At 38.0% G+C, this 18,542-nt stretch overlaps 1 protein-coding gene across 1 annotated transcript; it reads left to right on the forward strand.

Moving 5' to 3' along the window:
- Window positions 1–22: 22 nt before the first annotated feature.
- On the forward strand, window positions 23–6,423 carry LOC143030948 (uncharacterized). Its single transcript, XM_076194247.1, has 3 exons — window positions 23–74; window positions 4,904–5,013; window positions 5,606–6,423. Exons 1-3 carry the CDS (start codon window positions 72–74, stop codon window positions 5,955–5,957), a joined length of 465 nt encoding a protein of 154 aa, XP_076050362.1. The 5' UTR covers window positions 23–71; the 3' UTR covers window positions 5,958–6,423.
- Window positions 6,424–18,542: the final 12,119 nt, after the last annotated feature.

The following is an 18,542-nucleotide window of genomic DNA, read 5'->3' on the forward strand; positions in this document are numbered from 1 at the left end:
GCGCACTCCCAGTCCGACAACAGTCCAACCAATACTCCCCTCTCTCACCTCGCTTGGGATACATCCACAAAATGGTAAGCCTCAGGTGGGGAACCAAAGGAACTCGAAGACACCCGAAGAAACCCGAAGAGACCCAGCGAGGGTCCTTCGGAAGACATTTCGAATCTCGTGCCCTCCTCTTGCTCCCGAAGGAGGCGCTGACAGTGAATTAGAGTCTTTGAGTGGTTCTCCCGACAGTGTTTGAGAAGACCTGTAACGTCGGTCGATATAATGTGCAAAGCTTCATGTATGTGTTTATACATGTGCACATACCCATAGAACACGCACATATGTATATATACATGTGCATATATGCATCATGTACGGACATGTGTGTCAAGGCATATATCCACATACACACACACACACACACACACACACACACACACACACACACACACACACACACACACACACACATACACAAATTGTACATGTATATATACATATATACGCGCATTTGTTTCCCGGTAGCAAAAGACTTTTAGTCTATCTCTAGCCCTGTTCGAACCGTGTGTCTTTTTTCATTTTATTCTGGCTGCCGCCAAAATATTTCATTCACCTTTTCACCTTACGTACCGTCGCTCATTGTATAGATGCTGTGATGATTGCCAAAGGCTCTTACTACTTAGCTAAGTATTGGACACCATCTTGAACGTGGTCTTCGTTGACCGTGACCCCTATTCGGCTCGGGAGCTACTAAATTAGTTTAACTAAGTAGTCAAGAATTTCATTTTCCAAAATCTAGAAAACGTTCTTCGGTACTAATTCACTGACTAGTCGATTTTGTTTAAATTCTGACTGCTGCCACCAGGCAATTTCATTCACTTGTGTGTATGATGTCTTCAGCAGCAAAAGGGTTAAATTCATTGGTTAAAGTTAAACTCATTTGGATCAAAACTCTCCGGTGGCGCATTGTATAGATGACGCGGCAAAAGTGAGACGATTTGATTAAAGATTTTGACAAACGAATCATGTGGCGTTGTCTTAATGAAAACGATCATGTCTGTCGCTGTAGTGAATGACCAGACCATTATTTCTTACTCATTTTGTATGCGAATGCAATAACCTGACGAGGCTATCCGAGCAAATAAGGCAAAGGTGAAATCTTCGTCCACGGCTAAGAGCCTCCTGGCGTGAGCCCAGGAGCCGGTTGTCTTACTTGTTTGGTGGCCGAACTCACCAGGTAGTCACCACTTTCATTTCTTTTTTTTTCTCTAAAGTCTTCAACTCAATGACGCAATTTACAGTTTTACCTCTGACTGAAAAAGGCGATTGTAATTCACCTGATGGGTGTGGACCTCATCATGAAAGGGGTCTGAATCGGTCGAGACCCATCTCAGCCTGGAGTCTTCCACTTAAGATGTAAAAAAATCCTCTGTGGTTAATCAGGAGAAAATGACACGGGGGATACGTCGCCGTGTTGAAGAGATCAAAGGACCGGATGGATCCACAGACCCTTTTGCCCAATTTACGACAAGACCCGTCCGGTCCCCCCAAGACACCTCCGGGGTTCTCTCCTGAAGGACCCATCCCGGACACTTATTACCAGAGGTCCTCCTTCGTCCGGAGGTCGCCTTCCCCTTCCCCGTCCCTTTCCCCTTCTCCACCTTCACCTAACAGCAGAATGAAACCATTTAGCGCTAAACAGAATAATGTCCATTAAGAGGAGCGCATATTTATAGGGTTCTAACAAGTGTTCAATATCTGTTCGTTTTCATTACGAAAATAAATTGCGTTATGATGCAAATGAAATATAGTTATTCACTAGGCTATAAGCAGTTGTATTACTCATACTCATGGGTATAACGAAGTCTGTTTTAATATTTACTACTATCTTTGTATCACTATAATGTTGCCTTGACTTTTATTAAGAACTGTCAGTTCGAGGTAAGCAAACTGCAGACTTTGTGTTTGCAGTCATCCCTAGAAGTCTTATCGCGTCTCCTGAATTCAACCTCGCAAATATATACATATACTTATAAAGACATATATATATATATATATATATATGTATATATATTGCACACTTTTTCTTTCATTTTTTCTATAAATAACGAATTACAACATCTAGAAGTCGTGTTTGCCTGTACCATCATATTCCTGTATTCTCTTTCGTTTTAGCTGAACTTAATACAAAATTTCGTATCACTCAAACTTATGACTTTATTCAAGGTTACAGGTTATTTCTATGAAGCCATATGCGGTGTTGTCATACGCTTTTATACTAGCTAAGACCAAGTATTTCTATTCAGTTGTGGTAAAACCCCGCACGCCCCAGAGGGATTACAACTCTTCGGTGAAGCCGATTAAGGGTGTCAGTCTCATATCTGGTCAGTTCTTCACTTACCGATGAAGTTTAAACCGGTTTCGGTTAACGCGTCTACAGGTGTCGCTTTGTATATTTGTTCGGGTTCCTGGTCGAAGATTTTATTCAGCAAAAGAAAAACAAAATCATCACTCTCTACTTTCGTAACTGACGAGAGGCGATTTTATTCAGTCTAGAACAGACCCCAAGACGAAATTACATATTTATTCATTTTTTACGAATTGGGATGATACTCATTCTGAAGTAACTTTTCTTCTTCCCCTCTTGAACAAAATTAAATATATAAAGTAGGTCAACGCGACTGATTCGCTTGTGTACCAAGTGAGACTAAGCCATCGAAATAAGGTACAAAGTATGTATCGTTCCCTAAGGGACAGGCCGGTGATCCTGCATGGATCCAAACAAATCCAATCGTCGTTGGCCGATTTGATTAAAAACTTCTTAAAATTCTGACTTCACCCAATAAGGTCTCGATCGATCAAGGCTCCTTTCGGACTGGGGCCCACCCCCTGCGTTTTGGGTACTTGTTGAGGTTGTTTGCAGACGCCATATGCAGACGTATCAATGTAGAGTCTCTCTACAAAGTTCTGCCGCTTACCCCGGGATTCAACGATCCTATCGCGGCCTTCAGTTCCTGCCGCGGTTAGATTTTCAATTATAAAAGCTTCCTCTATCGTAAGACGGCTGATAGATTTATCGCATGTTAAACAAAGGTTGTTTTATTATCATCCGTAAATTCAGGAAGTACGACAGAATCAGGACACTGTACGAGGTGCACAGGAAGAGAATAAAGAGTTGAATATTCGAAGAGAAAAGTCAGGTTAAAAGGGGCTCAGAACTGATACATGACCAAAAAAAGAAAAAAGAAAAAAGAAAATCGAAAATGAATTAACTGAATGCCGAGGGTTTCCGAATTCAAATACTGATTTTTTTTTTCTCGTATATTTTCATTCAAATGAATTATTGTACGGCACCTCATGGTTTAGATTTAACTGTGGCAAACGCAAATGATTTTATGTAACCGAATCTGCGCACGCGGGCCGCAGGCTGAACGCTTCTTGTTTGGTCGAGACCCCATCCCGGCCTGATTCTGCTCCTCACTCGCGTAATAAAATCGTCTGCCGCAACGGAAGCGGTAGATTGCACCACTCGAATTGAAAGGGTTTAGTTTGCAGATGGCATCATGAAAAAGTTGCACACGACCTGAAACTTCGAGCGAGTAACTGGTTGCTGCGCTTGTGAACTGAAGTCGGGAGTGGAGGGGGAGGGAGGGAGAGAGGGAGGGAGAAGGGAGGAAGGGAAAAGGGTCTCTTGGGGGGAGGGGGGTGAATAGGGGGTAGGGGGTGCGGGGTTAGGGTGGAACCCTTCCTAGGATAGCTTGGGATCTCGCTCTCTTCATTTTAGTTGGCATAATCAAGGTCTGCGAGTTTTATTTATATGTAAATTTCCGTATGAATGAATGCAGACATGTATGCACGCATGCACGCTTTATGAATGCACGCATGCACGCTGTTATGAAGTCACACATAAACACACATACAAACACGTGCACGTACACACACACACACGCGCACACACACACAAACACAAACACGCATACTAACCCACACGCACCCACACAATACAGTGTGTGTATATATACATATATATATATATATATATATGTATATATACATATATATATATATATATATATACATACATATATATATATACATATATATACATACATATATATATATATATATACATATACATATATATATATATATATATATATATATATATATATATATATATGTATGTATGTATATATTATTGAGACATTCTGACAAGTTGACGTAAGTAGGAGTAGGAAACATAAGGGTCCTAGTCTGAGTATATTCCCGAATAGTTTCGCAGGTATGCTTTCTCAAAGAAATGGTGTACAAAATGGGTTACGAGCAGTTATGAATGCTTACAACCCCTTTTGTACACCATCCTTTAAGAAATCATACCTGCGAAACTAGTCAGGAATAAACTCAGACTAAGACTTGTGTTTCCTACTCCCACTCATATACTCATATACATACATACATAATACATACATACATACATACATATATATATATATATGTATATATATATATCTATATATATATATATATATATATATATATATATATATATATATATATATCTATGTATACACATACAGGTACATATGTTAGGATGTTTGTAAATGTGTACTCACGCGTGCGCGTATAAAGACGCAAGCACCTAAAGTCATACTTATGTATTATACCGGTATATGCATGCAAGTATGCGTTTGTATCTGTGTGTACGTGTGTGGTGTGTGTGTGTGTGTGTGTGTGTGTGTGTGTGTGTGTGTGTGTGTGTGTGTGTGTGTGTGTGTGTGTGTGTGTGTGTGTGTGTGTGTGTGTGTGTGTGTGTGTGTGTGTCCTTGCCTACACGCATGTATAATTGTATTTACTGTGCTGAAGACTAACTCATGACTCCTTCCTTTCTCTCCCCCGACTTCTTGTGCAACGGCAGTCCGGAGTACTTATCGCCTTCGCAAGTGTGCTCGTGCTCAACGCTGCAGGAGCGCAGGGCGGAGTCGTGGGGATCGCCATCCCAGGTTACCTACCAGGTGAAAGTGTCAGGTGAGTACAACCCGCCCTTCTCCCTCCGGGGCCACCTAGGGGCACTACTCTCTTCACCAAGGTGACACATCCTTCAGGTGAATAAATATCACCTGCTGAGAGGGACATCTAAGGAGGAAGTCCCCTTGGTGAAGGAGATTGTGTTATGTAGGTGGCTGTCGATGATTTTATTAAGGCGTTTTAGAATATATTCAGTCATGTTTTATAGACACTCATTGGTAAAGTTATCATTACATTCATCTTATTTCTATGAAGACTTTCCGAACTAATTACTTAATTTTTTCTTTTTCTTCTGCACCTTCCTGGTGTTCTCCACGGCTGCCTCCTCACCCTCATCCATCTCACCCTTCAATGCTCGCTCCTGCCCCTGGGGGTCCTCTGTAATCTCCAACTCACTGTACGACTCTAACCTCGCCCTTGTGTTCCCTGAACCTTCCGTGGATTTCGTCTTGCTTTCCACGATGGTCCCTGAACCTCGAACTCCTGGACGGTCTTCGTGGATTGCGTCTCGCTTTCGACGTCCTTCTTCCTTTCCTCGAACATCCTCCGCGGCCCACCTCTCACCCTCGGGTCCTCCTCATTATCTCCGCAGAGCTCATGCGCCCGAGGCTGACAACAACCCCAATGATATCTACTCCCATCTCCCAGTCCGGGGTCCCGTGTACAACGAAGACATAGTTATCCTCTACCCCAAGAGCATTTTTGGTCTCGATAACACACAGGACCCCGAGAGGCGAGCCTACCAAACTTACTCACCCGAAGAGCTTGCTGCTGTCGGGCACCCAGGATTCGACCAGCATGGCGTAGCACCCAAAGGTTACCATCACGATCACCACGGGAAGAAGACAGCGAGGTCCATCGTGGATCCCGACCAGTCCATCTTCTCCGATGGAATGACCTTAGGTTCCACCTATCCCTACCCTTACGTTCAGAGCCGTAGATAATCGAACAACCTCCCTCCTTACCCCAAACCTTGACACTCTCAGCGCAGTGGCATGCTTTAGAGACTTGGCGCCTGGCGTCCGTCCAGGTCTGAGTCTGAAGGCGAGCCCCTGGGCATGTAGAGGGTCATCCCCAAAGTGCAACAAACCTAGTCACTCTTCACCCGAAACCCAAACCTTGAGATCCTAACCATTGTTATTCCTTGAAGCCACAAACCCAAGTCTAAACCAAATCCTAATGCCTACCTCTTTTACCTATGGCATATTCTGACCAAGGGCATATCCTAAGGGCATTCTTTATCTGTGATCATAGGGTGTATCACCCTTTTTATTTATATAAATGCATGATTGTTTGTATGTGTACAAATAACTCAATGGTGTAACGCCAATGAGAAAACATACAAAAAAATTCGTGTAAATGCTGGCGCCATGAATGGTCGAGAGGTATGAGACGAGTTGTTAAAGTAGAATAAAGGACTTTACAGTTTTCGTCAATTTTTCATTCTTCCAACGTATGGGATAAAGCGTCCTCTCATTTCTCAATAAATGAGTCAATTTACGACAGTGCATAGATACGGGAATAAAAGTTAGAAATTCATTACTGAATTAAAGATTTATACCATGATTCAATACTGCTCCAAGAATGAACCTCGAGTTATCGTGCTTTCTATTATAACTCCCAAATAGTGATATAATTCACTATTGTAGACAATCGAAGATAAATAACGATTTATCATAATCAAACAAATATATCTTATATTACAGTAACCTCATGTTGTATACAAAAGATCATTTAATCTATAAGGCAAATACCACATACATTGATATATATGTATATGCATATATATATATATATATATATATATATATATATATGTATATATATATACATGTACAAGTATATATATACAGTACATACATATATATATAAGTATACATATATATATATATATATATATATATATATATATATATATGCAAGACCACTTAAGAAAATAAACAAACGGAGCAGAGCGCTTTCGTATATTACATCTTCAGTGCAAATTACAAAGAGAGTACAGTAAACATAATATAGGAAAGGTTGTGGACGAATTATCCGGGCGTGGGTCACACGTCCAGCATTCTTACATTTTGTAATTTTTGGCTATTTCCTTACAAATATAATTATCAATTTTGTACAATCCTAAGTTAAGGTTAAAGTTGTTATCATTTGAAGTTTTAATCAGGCAACTTTCAATTAGATTTCTTTCGACAAAATTATTGTTGAAAGTAATCACTTTAGCGTTTTCCCAGTTGATAGGGTGATTAAAAGTGCTTAAATGTTTAAAAATGGCACTTGACTCATTCCCGTCTTTGACACATTTCTTGTGTTGTTTTATCCTGACAGAAAGATCTTTTGCCGTTTGGCCGATATAGAATTTATCACATATTTTGCAAGGAATTTTGTACACACAGCCTTTTTGGCAGTTTTTAGAATTATTAATCAGGTATCGTTTGATAGTGTTATTGTTTCTGAAGGCTACATTGACATCAAAATTCTTAAGTAATTTGGGAACAATAGTTAAGTTTTCTTGGTAAGGTAAAACTACTAGGTTATTATGGACTTTGGATTTGTTAGGCTGAGAATTGTAATAAGTTTTCCTTGCAAAACTGTAACAAACATCAATGAAATGTTTAGGATATTTCAATCCAAAACTAATATCGTAAACATTTCTTATTTCCTCATCAATGTACTCGGGACTGCAGACCCGTAAAGCTCTAAGGAACATTGACGAGAAAACCGATCTTTTTACATTATCAGGGTGGGAAGAATAGTAATGGATGTATGAGTTTACATTAGTTTGTGTATTTTCTTAAGTGGTTACCTTGCATTTATAAAACACACGTTCCTAGTGTTCTTATTGCATATATATATATATATATATATATATATATATATATATTATGTATATATATTTAGTAAGTTCGCTGACCAAGAGGGTTAGGGTGTCGTCACTTGCGGCGACAGTCGAGGGGATGGTGGTTCGAACCCCGCCACCGGCGATGTTGAACCAAGCGCATGGTTCATTAAATTCCACGCTACAATCTGTAAGGGGCACCATCGTTGCGTCCCTAGAGGGTGGAATTTGTGACGTTAATCCATATCATTAAACCAGATCAGTGACGAAAGGTATACTTGCATGGTTTTAATATTAGTGAGTAATGTCTGGGCGTCTACAATGGTACAGTGTAATGTTGACAAAAATCACGGAACCGACACAAAATGACAATGAAGACCTATATGCTTGGAGGAAATACACTCGATTTTGGTTACTAATTTTTCGAAGTCTCGGGTCATTCTGCGTTTCAGAAGTGAAGTTTGAACCCAAAGTGCTCCACGTAAAATGTCTTCACAAATCTGGAAAGCCATTGCGTTTGAATTACCGAAAAGAAGAAGAAAAAAAAAATCACGTTCTCGTGAGCACGGGCAGCTTTGCTTATCTTCGCTCGTCTTACATTGTCACGCCATGACTTGGAATTTCCTATATATACATATCACTAACGGTTGGGCATTATTTCTTAGGTTTTGTCCTGTCCATTTTGATGTTCTGGACGAATGGATGGTCACTTTACTGGCTTACAGATAAAAAAAAAAAGGCTTGTGTAAATTTAACAATCACAACCTCGCGAAATACTAGTATACAAACCCCATATACACTCATTCGTGCGTTAGCGCATAGGCTGGCATACCAAAATTACGCACACGCGTACGCTGGTGCGCTACAATCATATACGCGCGTACGCCATCGCACTACAATCACGCGTGCGCAGGCATGTAATCATACGGGCCGACGTACTACAACCATGCTCACGTACGCACTATGGTATTACAAACACTCGTTCAAATGTGTTGGTGGTCGCCCATTCAAATGCGTCCCGCCTCATGCCGTCGTTTGACCCTTCATCAAGGTTTCTAGTGCATTTTTAAGTTTCATGAATTGTGGTACAACACCTCGTCCACATGTTTTGTTTTTCTGAGTTATGGGAAAAAGAAAATGAGAAGAAATGAATAGAAATAAAATAAAATAGGATGAAAAAGAGAAATATACGATATAAGATAAAAACCAAACAAGATAAGACGAAACACAACAAAACGAAATAAAATGATGAAATGAAATAGAGGAAGTTAAAATAAAATCAGATCAAACGAAACGAAATCAAGCAAACCTAAATAGAATAGAAAAAAAAATAAACTGAAATATAATAAGATAAAGTAAAATTAATTTTAAAAAGTAATATAGCCTATAATGAAAATCTGGCACAAATGCTTGGCTCTTCTGAGTTATGTAAAGAAAATATGACTTGGCTGTTTTTCTGTAGTCGGGTTTAATTTAAGTGACGTATTTTAAGCAGAAATGGCATTGTAACTGCATTCCACAAAACTGGAAGCACCTGTAAAGTTCTTGTTCAAAGATGTTTACTATTACCATAGCGTTATAGTCTAGAATACATATACATAGCTTTTTGAATGTACAACAATTCAAGAAATCGTAAGCATTTGTTAAATTTAATATGAAGAAAAAAAAATAGAAATCCAGTTATGGATCTTCTGTGCTACCACATTTTATGTTATTTTATTTTATTTTATTTTATTTTATTTATTTATTTATTTATCTTTTTTTTTGGGGGGGGGATCATTCATTACCTTTCTTCACGCGTCAGGTATTTTAGTTTCCCTTTCAAAATCTTGACCCAAAAAAACTCCTAAACCTGCATCGGCACTTACACCGCATAAGTAATTCATATATAAATGTAATTCTTATAAACATATTTTCTCAGAACGACTCTACGGTACACGAAATTCAATTATCTTGCGGAGGAAAAATTTAGTTCCTGTTCACACTAGCGGTGAGAACAGCGACGGTTCAATTTCAGTGCAATTCAACAGAGGCGTTCACACATAATTGCGCAGTTTTTCCTTGACTATGCGGTACCGCCGCGGTTTCCGCGCGATTCAAACAGCTAGTGTAAACGGGGCCTTAAAGGTCGCCAGAGTGGAGACTGTGGTGTCAACAAATCCTTATGCACTCGATTTTTTTTTTTTTTTTTTTTTTTTGCAAAACTGAACAGCAAATTTAATGCACAGCCAGATTTTATGGCCACCAGAAATTAATATTAAATCGAACAGGTGTCTGCTCACAAACTGGGAGAAATCGTCACTGGACATACTATTGAAGAATTAATTTCTCTTTTGACGTGATTAACCTGGATCTGGCTGAAGCAGGATTTGAAGACCTTCTCGGGGAGGGAAGTGTTCAAATCTTGCTCAACGAACTGAGCATTCATCCACGATAGCGTGTGTTCCCCGTTATGAATTTAGAATCATTGTTAAGTTCATAATACCTCAGAATGAGAAACAATCATTTTAAGAACACCACTGTAGGGACAAGAATTAAAATTAGTTAAAGAAAAAGCAGTGGGCATTTCAAAGTGAATGCTAAGCATCTCCGTCTGCCTGGCCGCGCATGCGCGCTACGTATTACGTTGAGAGAAAACCGAAAGAGCCGTTCATCCGACTAACCTTTATCATCAAGGGCCTAAACCCAGCTAATTTCTCTTTCACACAAATACATTGTATATTATTTCATACAGAATAGTACATCACATATATATATATATCTCCTCGTAATAACTTAACAGACATGAACGAATGCTACTGTTTATTTTGGTCTAACTGATTTATCTATTGTTTACATTGTGTGCTCTACATACATTGACAGAGGAGTTCCTTTTGAGAATCACTGCAGAGTACAGATGGTTCAGTAAGAAATATATATCAGAGACCTCAAATGAACGAGAGCAATCCCTCTCCGCTATTCATCCCACTCACCCTTCTGTTGTACAACAAATTCTTTCCTTTCTATCCCTACTGACTATCCGCAATATCTGCATCAAATCTATTTGGGTTCCCTCTCATGTAGGTTTACACCATAATACCAAAGTGGACCGCCTAGCAAAGGAAACCTGCCGACTCCCCCGTCGTAGTGATGGACGACCTCTCTCCCTGCCATATTACCTCACCAAGGTCCGCTCCGCTGCACTTCTACCCGAGCAGCATCGTCGGAACACCGAGAAACCTTTCAGTGTCATCATCACCCACTACGAATCCGTATGCCGCCGCAAATACATGTACCGTCACAGAAGACTTATGGTTCGTCGCCACAATGTTGTCTCGGCCCGACTGCTGCTAAGCTACTGTCCACCGTGTGCAGGTCGCCGGGGTGGAAGGCGAGCCTGTATTCACAGAATGTCGCCTATGCCACGCTCCACTAGCCAACACCATTGAACACTATTGCCTAGCGTGCCCCACTGTAAGGCATCTACTACCCCAGGAACTACCATTAGATGCCATCTGTCGTCAGTCTCCTAACACAAAATATATTAGATGAAATACATGTCCGTTACCCCCGCTTTGGTGGGTTTTCATAATACCTGATGGCCTGCGTGACATCTCTAACTTACTTCCCCTTTGAATGGATGTACAATACCCAGTGTCCTATATTATGTTACCTGTAACTCATGTATAGTATGTATGTGTATAAGTGTGTATATATATGTGTATGTGTACGTGTGTAAGCATGTGTATCCCAGTTGCCTTCCTACGTTCATTATGAAAACCTCCCCCACAGTATGACACTATTGCGTAACAAATAAAAAAAAAAAAATTAACTAGAGCCACATTTCCCTATCCATCAAAAACACTCAAGAGAACAAAATAGAAATGTGGATCCACGTAAGACCAACTGGTACTTCACTGTTACGCTTGAATTGCGATCACACTTTTCCCGCGTCATTGGAACGACAATTACGGCCCGAGCGAATTCGACACACTGACTCTGCACTGTTGAATAAAGTCGATTCTTCTTTAAAAATAATCTTTTAGATGAAGTGGCGTCGCCATTGGTGATGGGAGAATATTTTTAAACATGACTGTTCTGTTAGAATGCTGCCGCTCATTCTTTTATACCAGTCACGATGGATTTGTTATCCTGAGAACAGTTGATCTGTTTCTAATTAACGAGTCTTGACTTGCCTGTTGTTCCTCTCATACTAGTGGAAGTATTGGACTCTGGATTAATTAATTATTACTTTGAATATGTATTACTTTATTGTGAAATTCAGAATTTTGCAACCATGATAAATTTTGAATAAAATGGACGACGTAGGACAGCATTTGCGAAAATATGCAAATAAAAATGAGCCACAAATCAACTGACACATTTCATGATACAACTACTCTCTTCAAACGGCTTAGGCTTTTTTTATTATTTGTGCTTATCGTGATTTAAATACAACCCATAGGCTACAAAATGGTATAATGTTTATCTTTATTTCTTTTAGGGTTGAATGTTCGTAAAATTAGGCAACGTGTAATGAACAGTATTACTTTACGCATAAGAAAAGCAACCATACATTTTTTTCGTTTTGTTGTTCAAAACGAAAGTATTATATTTTCATTTGTATATTTCAAAGAACGACAGATACAAACATGTCTGCAGAGTGCTGCTTTGAAGAAAAAAATATACTAATTCGAAGTTAAGTGCTAGCGTAGGGAAAGTCTTGATGTTTCTTATTTTTTCATTAAGATTCTAAGACATAAATAGATGGAAAATCTTCTGGGGGAAGAGGATTCCAGAGCCTTCCAATGACAGGAAAGACTGGTAATTTACTGGTTAGCTTTTGCAAAAAAAAAATTGCACAAAAAATGGGAGATGTTCCAGAAAATCTAATGTTGCAAGAGTTGGATGCACACAATGAGATAGGGTACAATGGACAGGAGAGGCTGAAGATTCAGTGAAAAGAAGTATGGGTCATGTTTTGATTCTATGATGTTCAGAAACATTGAACGAGGTGTTATCCCAGATGTATAGACATCAGTAATCATTAGGTATATTTCGTTAAATATATTCATATCTATTGCTTTTGCGGTTAATTCATTTATTTATTTCAGGATGCGTACATACGGCATGCATGTATAAACTTTGTTTTCGGGAGTGTTCACGTAGTCCTGAACATGTGAGAAAATGGAGAAAATGATCCGTTGGGTGAATGCGTGGAAAGAAGATCCTATGCTGAATCGCATCCCCATCGTTTCGTCTAGTTTGTCACAATCTGGCTGGCACAACAGACGTGACCTTGGCTAAGCACACTGTCCCAAGGCAAAAAGAGTGGGAGAGGGGAAGAGAGATGAGCTGTGCCGGGCATTGACCCCATCGTGATTTAATAAAATCGTGTGCCGGCAATCAGAATAGAACAAAGTACTAATCGGTACGAAAGAGGGTTGAAACGGTTGGGCCAGTGTGTGTATAGGCGCACCATGGGAAAAGATACAAAGGGTTTGGTCATATATATCACGGCATTGAATCAGTAAATGGTAGCTAGTATAATTTATTTTCGTGTTTGAAACCTTTATCTACGTTCCGAGCGCCTCTGTGGTGAAGAATTTATTGGTAACAACATTTAGGTTACAATATTAGAAGAGTCAGTTCACTACGGTATGTTTATTGATATATGCAACGCAACGAATATCGGATCACAATCTAAACAGGGATTTCGATCCTTCATCTATCTGGGATTCGTTCGACACGTGAATAAGATCGCTTGACTTGAGATAGAGATGTTTTTCTGAAGTATTCCGCAGGGGTCAAAAGACCAAGTCATGTGCCTTTGAAGGAAAGTTTCTCTGTCGTTGGAGACGATTTCGGTACAAGAGTTTCTCTCCTATTGCGCATGCGCAGTGGTGGCGGGCCAAGGGTTCAAGGATACACGGGCGCCAGGGTCATGGGCGCTAGCGGGAGAGCTGTGGTTGTTGACAGATTATTACAAAATCAGCAGTTTCACAACAAGTCAACTTTGGAACGCTGAAAGTGGGAGATTGAGAAACAGTCATCCTGCACCTTCGGAGGATCCCCTACCGACAAAAATGAGACTTATTAGACGAATATATTCAATTTTCACATATAATGGAAAGTAGTAAGGATATATATATATAATAGAAAGGAATCACATAAGAAAGTGCCTATACATCGCTGTTCCATGTAGTGTAATGGAAAGATGGTCTGAATGAATGATAATAGTAAAATAAATATGGGGGTATGACGGCATGTAAATCACATTCAAAATTTTGAGGTTCACTTAAATATGAACCTAAGCGTAATGTTGCACTTCCCACTCATTCTGTTTTATTTATCAATTAATTTGGTTTGAAACCTACCTTGCTATAAAAAGAAAAATCTTCAACAGGTTCTATGTTTGTTCTTCAATATAAATCATTATAAAAGTGGCCAGGTCATGTCGTTTTATGTCGAAAAGACTGACGTCATGACGCTTTGTGTGGGAAAAGGTAATCGAATTTTGAGGTCGTGTCATATTGTCAGAATGAAAAACATCAGGAATCATGGCGCTTGTAATAGTGGAAAAAAAAACGAAAATAGGCACTTTTTGTTGAAAGCACAATGGACTCAATGGAAAATCAATTAAGGTTTCTGAAAGATACGAGTATATTTGCCTTGCCCACTCCTCTGTGGAATGCGCCATTTGCATAACTTAAAAGTAGAGATAAACTTCCAAGCATAAAATCACTGACTTAGAAAAAAAAAAAAACACTCATGTATCGTATACAAACAACATTTGCAAACTGATTAGTGATTTTGGCAAGAACGTATTAGATTGTCCAAGATGAAAAAATTGTGATATACAAAATCACGACGACACTATTCAAGTGTTTATAGAATATTTCACACATGGATGCATCATTTCATATTCGACCTGACTAAATTGTGATAACAGAAATAATTCTATTCTTATTTAGTATTTCAGATTCGACCTGACTATATTGTGTTAATAAAAAAATCAGTGCCTATCTAGTGTTTTATTCGCATTGACTTTCACCAACACGGAGACGCAATGACATCTCGAATTATGACAAAAGAAACGATATAGATTTAATATATTTAGACTTTGCAAAAGCTTTTGATACCGTCCCCCACGAAAGGCTACTTACTAAATTAGCTTCACACGGAGTAAGCGGTAGCCTATTAAGTTGGACTAGAACTTGATTGAATGATCGAAAACAGAGAGTTGTTTTAAATGGCAAAACTTCTAGATGGAAAAATATTACGAGTGGGCTTCCTCAGGGTTTCGTTCATGGGTCACTTCTATTCGTAGTATATAAATGATACAGACCACGGACTAAAATCTATTGTCTCCAAATTTGCTGATGATACAAAATTGTGCGGAATGGTAAATGATCACTTAAATCAATTAGTTATTCAAGAAGATTTCGATAAATTACGGCAAATGTCTGAAAAGTGGCTAATGAAATTTAACACAAGTAAATGCAAGGTTATGGACGTAGGTAAAAATAACAGTAAGTGCGATTACAAGTTATTTGGAAATTCGTTAACAAAAGTGGATAGTGAAAAGGATCTCGGGGTAATTATCAGTAACGATCTCAAATCATCTAAACAGTATATTTCAGTCTCTGAGAAAGCAAGTAAGATTCTAGGACTGATTGCGCGATCTTTTGACTTCAAAAGTCCATCTCTCATTAACAAACTATATAAATCGTTAGTTCGTCCATCCACATTTGGAATATGCTGTTTTCGTATGGTTACCGAATCTCATTAAAGACATTGACAGATTGGAAAAAAGTACAACGGTGAGCCACAAAACTGATTCCAAATATAAAAAATAAATCATATGAAAATCGACTAAAACATATTAATCTGTTTTCCCTAAAAAAAAAACGTAGACTCAGAGGTGACTTGATACAGGTCTTTAAGATTCTAAAGGGGATTGACAAAATCAAAAATGACAAAATTTTTACACTGAATGAGAGTCCGACATGAAATGATGGTCTCAAACTGTCAGGAAATAGATCTAATTTGGAAGTGGGTAGAAACAACTTCGCCAACCGTGTAGTTAATGAATGGAATAAACCTCCTTCAGAGGCAGTGCAATGTAGTTGAATTCGAAGCTTTAAGATTCGTTTAGATAAACATCTAAGCAAGATGCTGTAATGCCTGCCATTTATTTTATATTATTTGTTTATTTGTTTGTTATCATTTGTCTGTTTGTCTATTATTTGCTTGATTTTCATTTATTATTATCTGTCAATTTAATATTATTTACTATTTATCTGTTTGTTTATTAACTATATCTGTGCATTTATTTATTCTATTTATTATTATTTGTAGTATTATAATTTTATTCAATTTTTATTTATTTATCGTTATTATATTTCTTCGCATCCACCCTAGTTATGGACCAAAAGGTCTCCTGTCAGCATGCTCCACATTTTGTAATCCTTTGGTATATGTATGTATGTACAACCCAAAAGAACGCGTTCACAGACAGCTGCACTTAACTCTAGTTTATTGTAACTAATCTGATTTAGAAATTCAGGTTATTTGATAGATGAACAATTTCGTTGAATTTCACATATCTACATTTCACCCACTTACCTGTGCAGATACCTTTTGCAAGGGTCAATGATTACTGTCACGAGTTACAAAATTTAAATTCTTTATCTGACCAAATTTTTGTAACTATTCAAGAAATTTACCTAACTATAAGCTAAATACTACATTGAAAAACATATAAAATGCTCAAAAAATATATATTATTGTTGTGAAAACTGTAACATGGGGCAAAACCTTTGCGCGCATGACTGTGTGTGTGTTCCGTCTCTCCTTATTTCTAATTAGAAGCTCTAGAAATATTCTCCTTGATACTTTTCTAAGATGTTTTAGACTCTTTCAGAACGCGAATTTCAAAACACCTCTCCTGCGCAGGAACTTGGTGTTCTTCAGTCTAATCCTTTTAAAGTGGTCCTTGGTGGCATTTAAGAAAATGTTAATCTATTTTATTTATTTATTTATCTATTTATTTATTTATTCATTGCAATTTAATCGCGCCTTGAAATGAATAGAAAAATAAAAACAATTAAAAAATAATGATAACAAATAGCTAAACATTATACAACACTTGAGAATTATAAACTATTTAGTGCCATTAAATCAGAAGATATTTATCTATTTTCTATCAATAGTTTTTGAGACCAAATATTCTATTGGTCAACTAGTCATGAGAGATGAGCTCCCTCGCCATGATGACGTACTCTATTCATTTTATTCTGGCGAACGAGATAAGATGTTTTGAGCTGAAGGCAGGTCATCGGTTCAAGGCAGTCCCAGTACGTTGACTCACTTGATAGATTTTATTCAAACTGACGTTTGAATAATTCTATTCACTTAAGATCAAGACGTCGTAATGGTGGAGTTCAGGATGTCTCAATTTTTTATATATAAGGGATCACTTTAGAGGTTTTGTTCTGGCTACGAAGTGGAGAAAGATGTCTCATGGAAGTGTCCCCTTCCAGCGTCCATCTGCAGTCCCTTCCAGTTCCAGTAATACTGGAAGGATCGTCTTCTTAACAATAATTGTCTGTGCCTTTATTATCTAGTTTCTCTTTTGATCTCTTTTTCTTCTTTTATTGTCCTACTTCTTGGTTTTCATAAATAACATGAATCTTCCTTTTTTCCTTATATTCTTTTGTTTTAAAATATATATGTCTTAGTAAATTTTTTGTATCCTCCTCGTGTGGTTATTGAATTCTGCTATTTCATTTCTTATTCTTTGGGATCTAGTCATTCTTTTGCAGATGGCAATGGGAAGATCGGCACACCTGGGATGATGAACGAGCCGGGGATGGCATTTAAGCGCTTCATGTCGGACAGGTTTTCCATGGCATCGTTTTCTATATCTGGAACACTGGTTCAGTCGCAGGTCATTACAATAAACTCCCACAGGGTCACAAAATAATCCAGAAAATTATATAGTCAGTTTTTATGTTTTTTTAACGTCGTGAAAATTTATAAGTAATAAATTGTTACACCGATTATTCATTTTCTCATTTAAATTTTCTTTTACTGGGTAGAAATTTATTAGATATAAGAAATTATCTTATTCGCTTTATGTGCATATTCTTTTTACTGTGTGAAAAAATATTGCAAATGATAATTTTCTTCATCCGGTATTCAATTCTTTACTTGATGGAAAGTTGTCATAAATTATAAAATATTTCTTCTGTCAAAATGAGGACCTAAGATTAAACAAAGTCATGGACAGGAAAAAATAAAAGAAAAAGAAAGAACTAAAAAAAAAATATATATATATATATATATATATATATATATATATATATATATATATACATATATATATATATATATATATATATATATATATATATACAAAAATGCAAATCACAAAATAATTTCCAGCCTTTTCTTTTATGATGAAAATATACACACTAAGTGAATCAAACTAACGGAATATGGGGCAAAGAAGAGAGGGAAAAAATTAATCACCAAATTAGGCCTCCCTCTCCTCCTACCCCTCATCCTCCCCTTCCCCCTCTATGCAAGTTTTCTTTTCGACTCCAACATACAAAGAAAACGTGTCACGTCCTGTGAAGCCTCGGGTGAGGGTGCACAGGACCTGTCAGGTCACCCAAGGCCGCGGGGTGGAGGGCGTGGCGTCGGG

This window comes from Oratosquilla oratoria, chromosome 1, assembly GCF_046742065.1.
Source record: "Oratosquilla oratoria isolate Oo_2021 chromosome 1, ASM4674206v1, whole genome shotgun sequence".
In the NCBI taxonomy this organism is placed as follows: Eukaryota; Metazoa; Arthropoda; class Malacostraca; order Stomatopoda; family Squillidae; genus Oratosquilla; species Oratosquilla oratoria.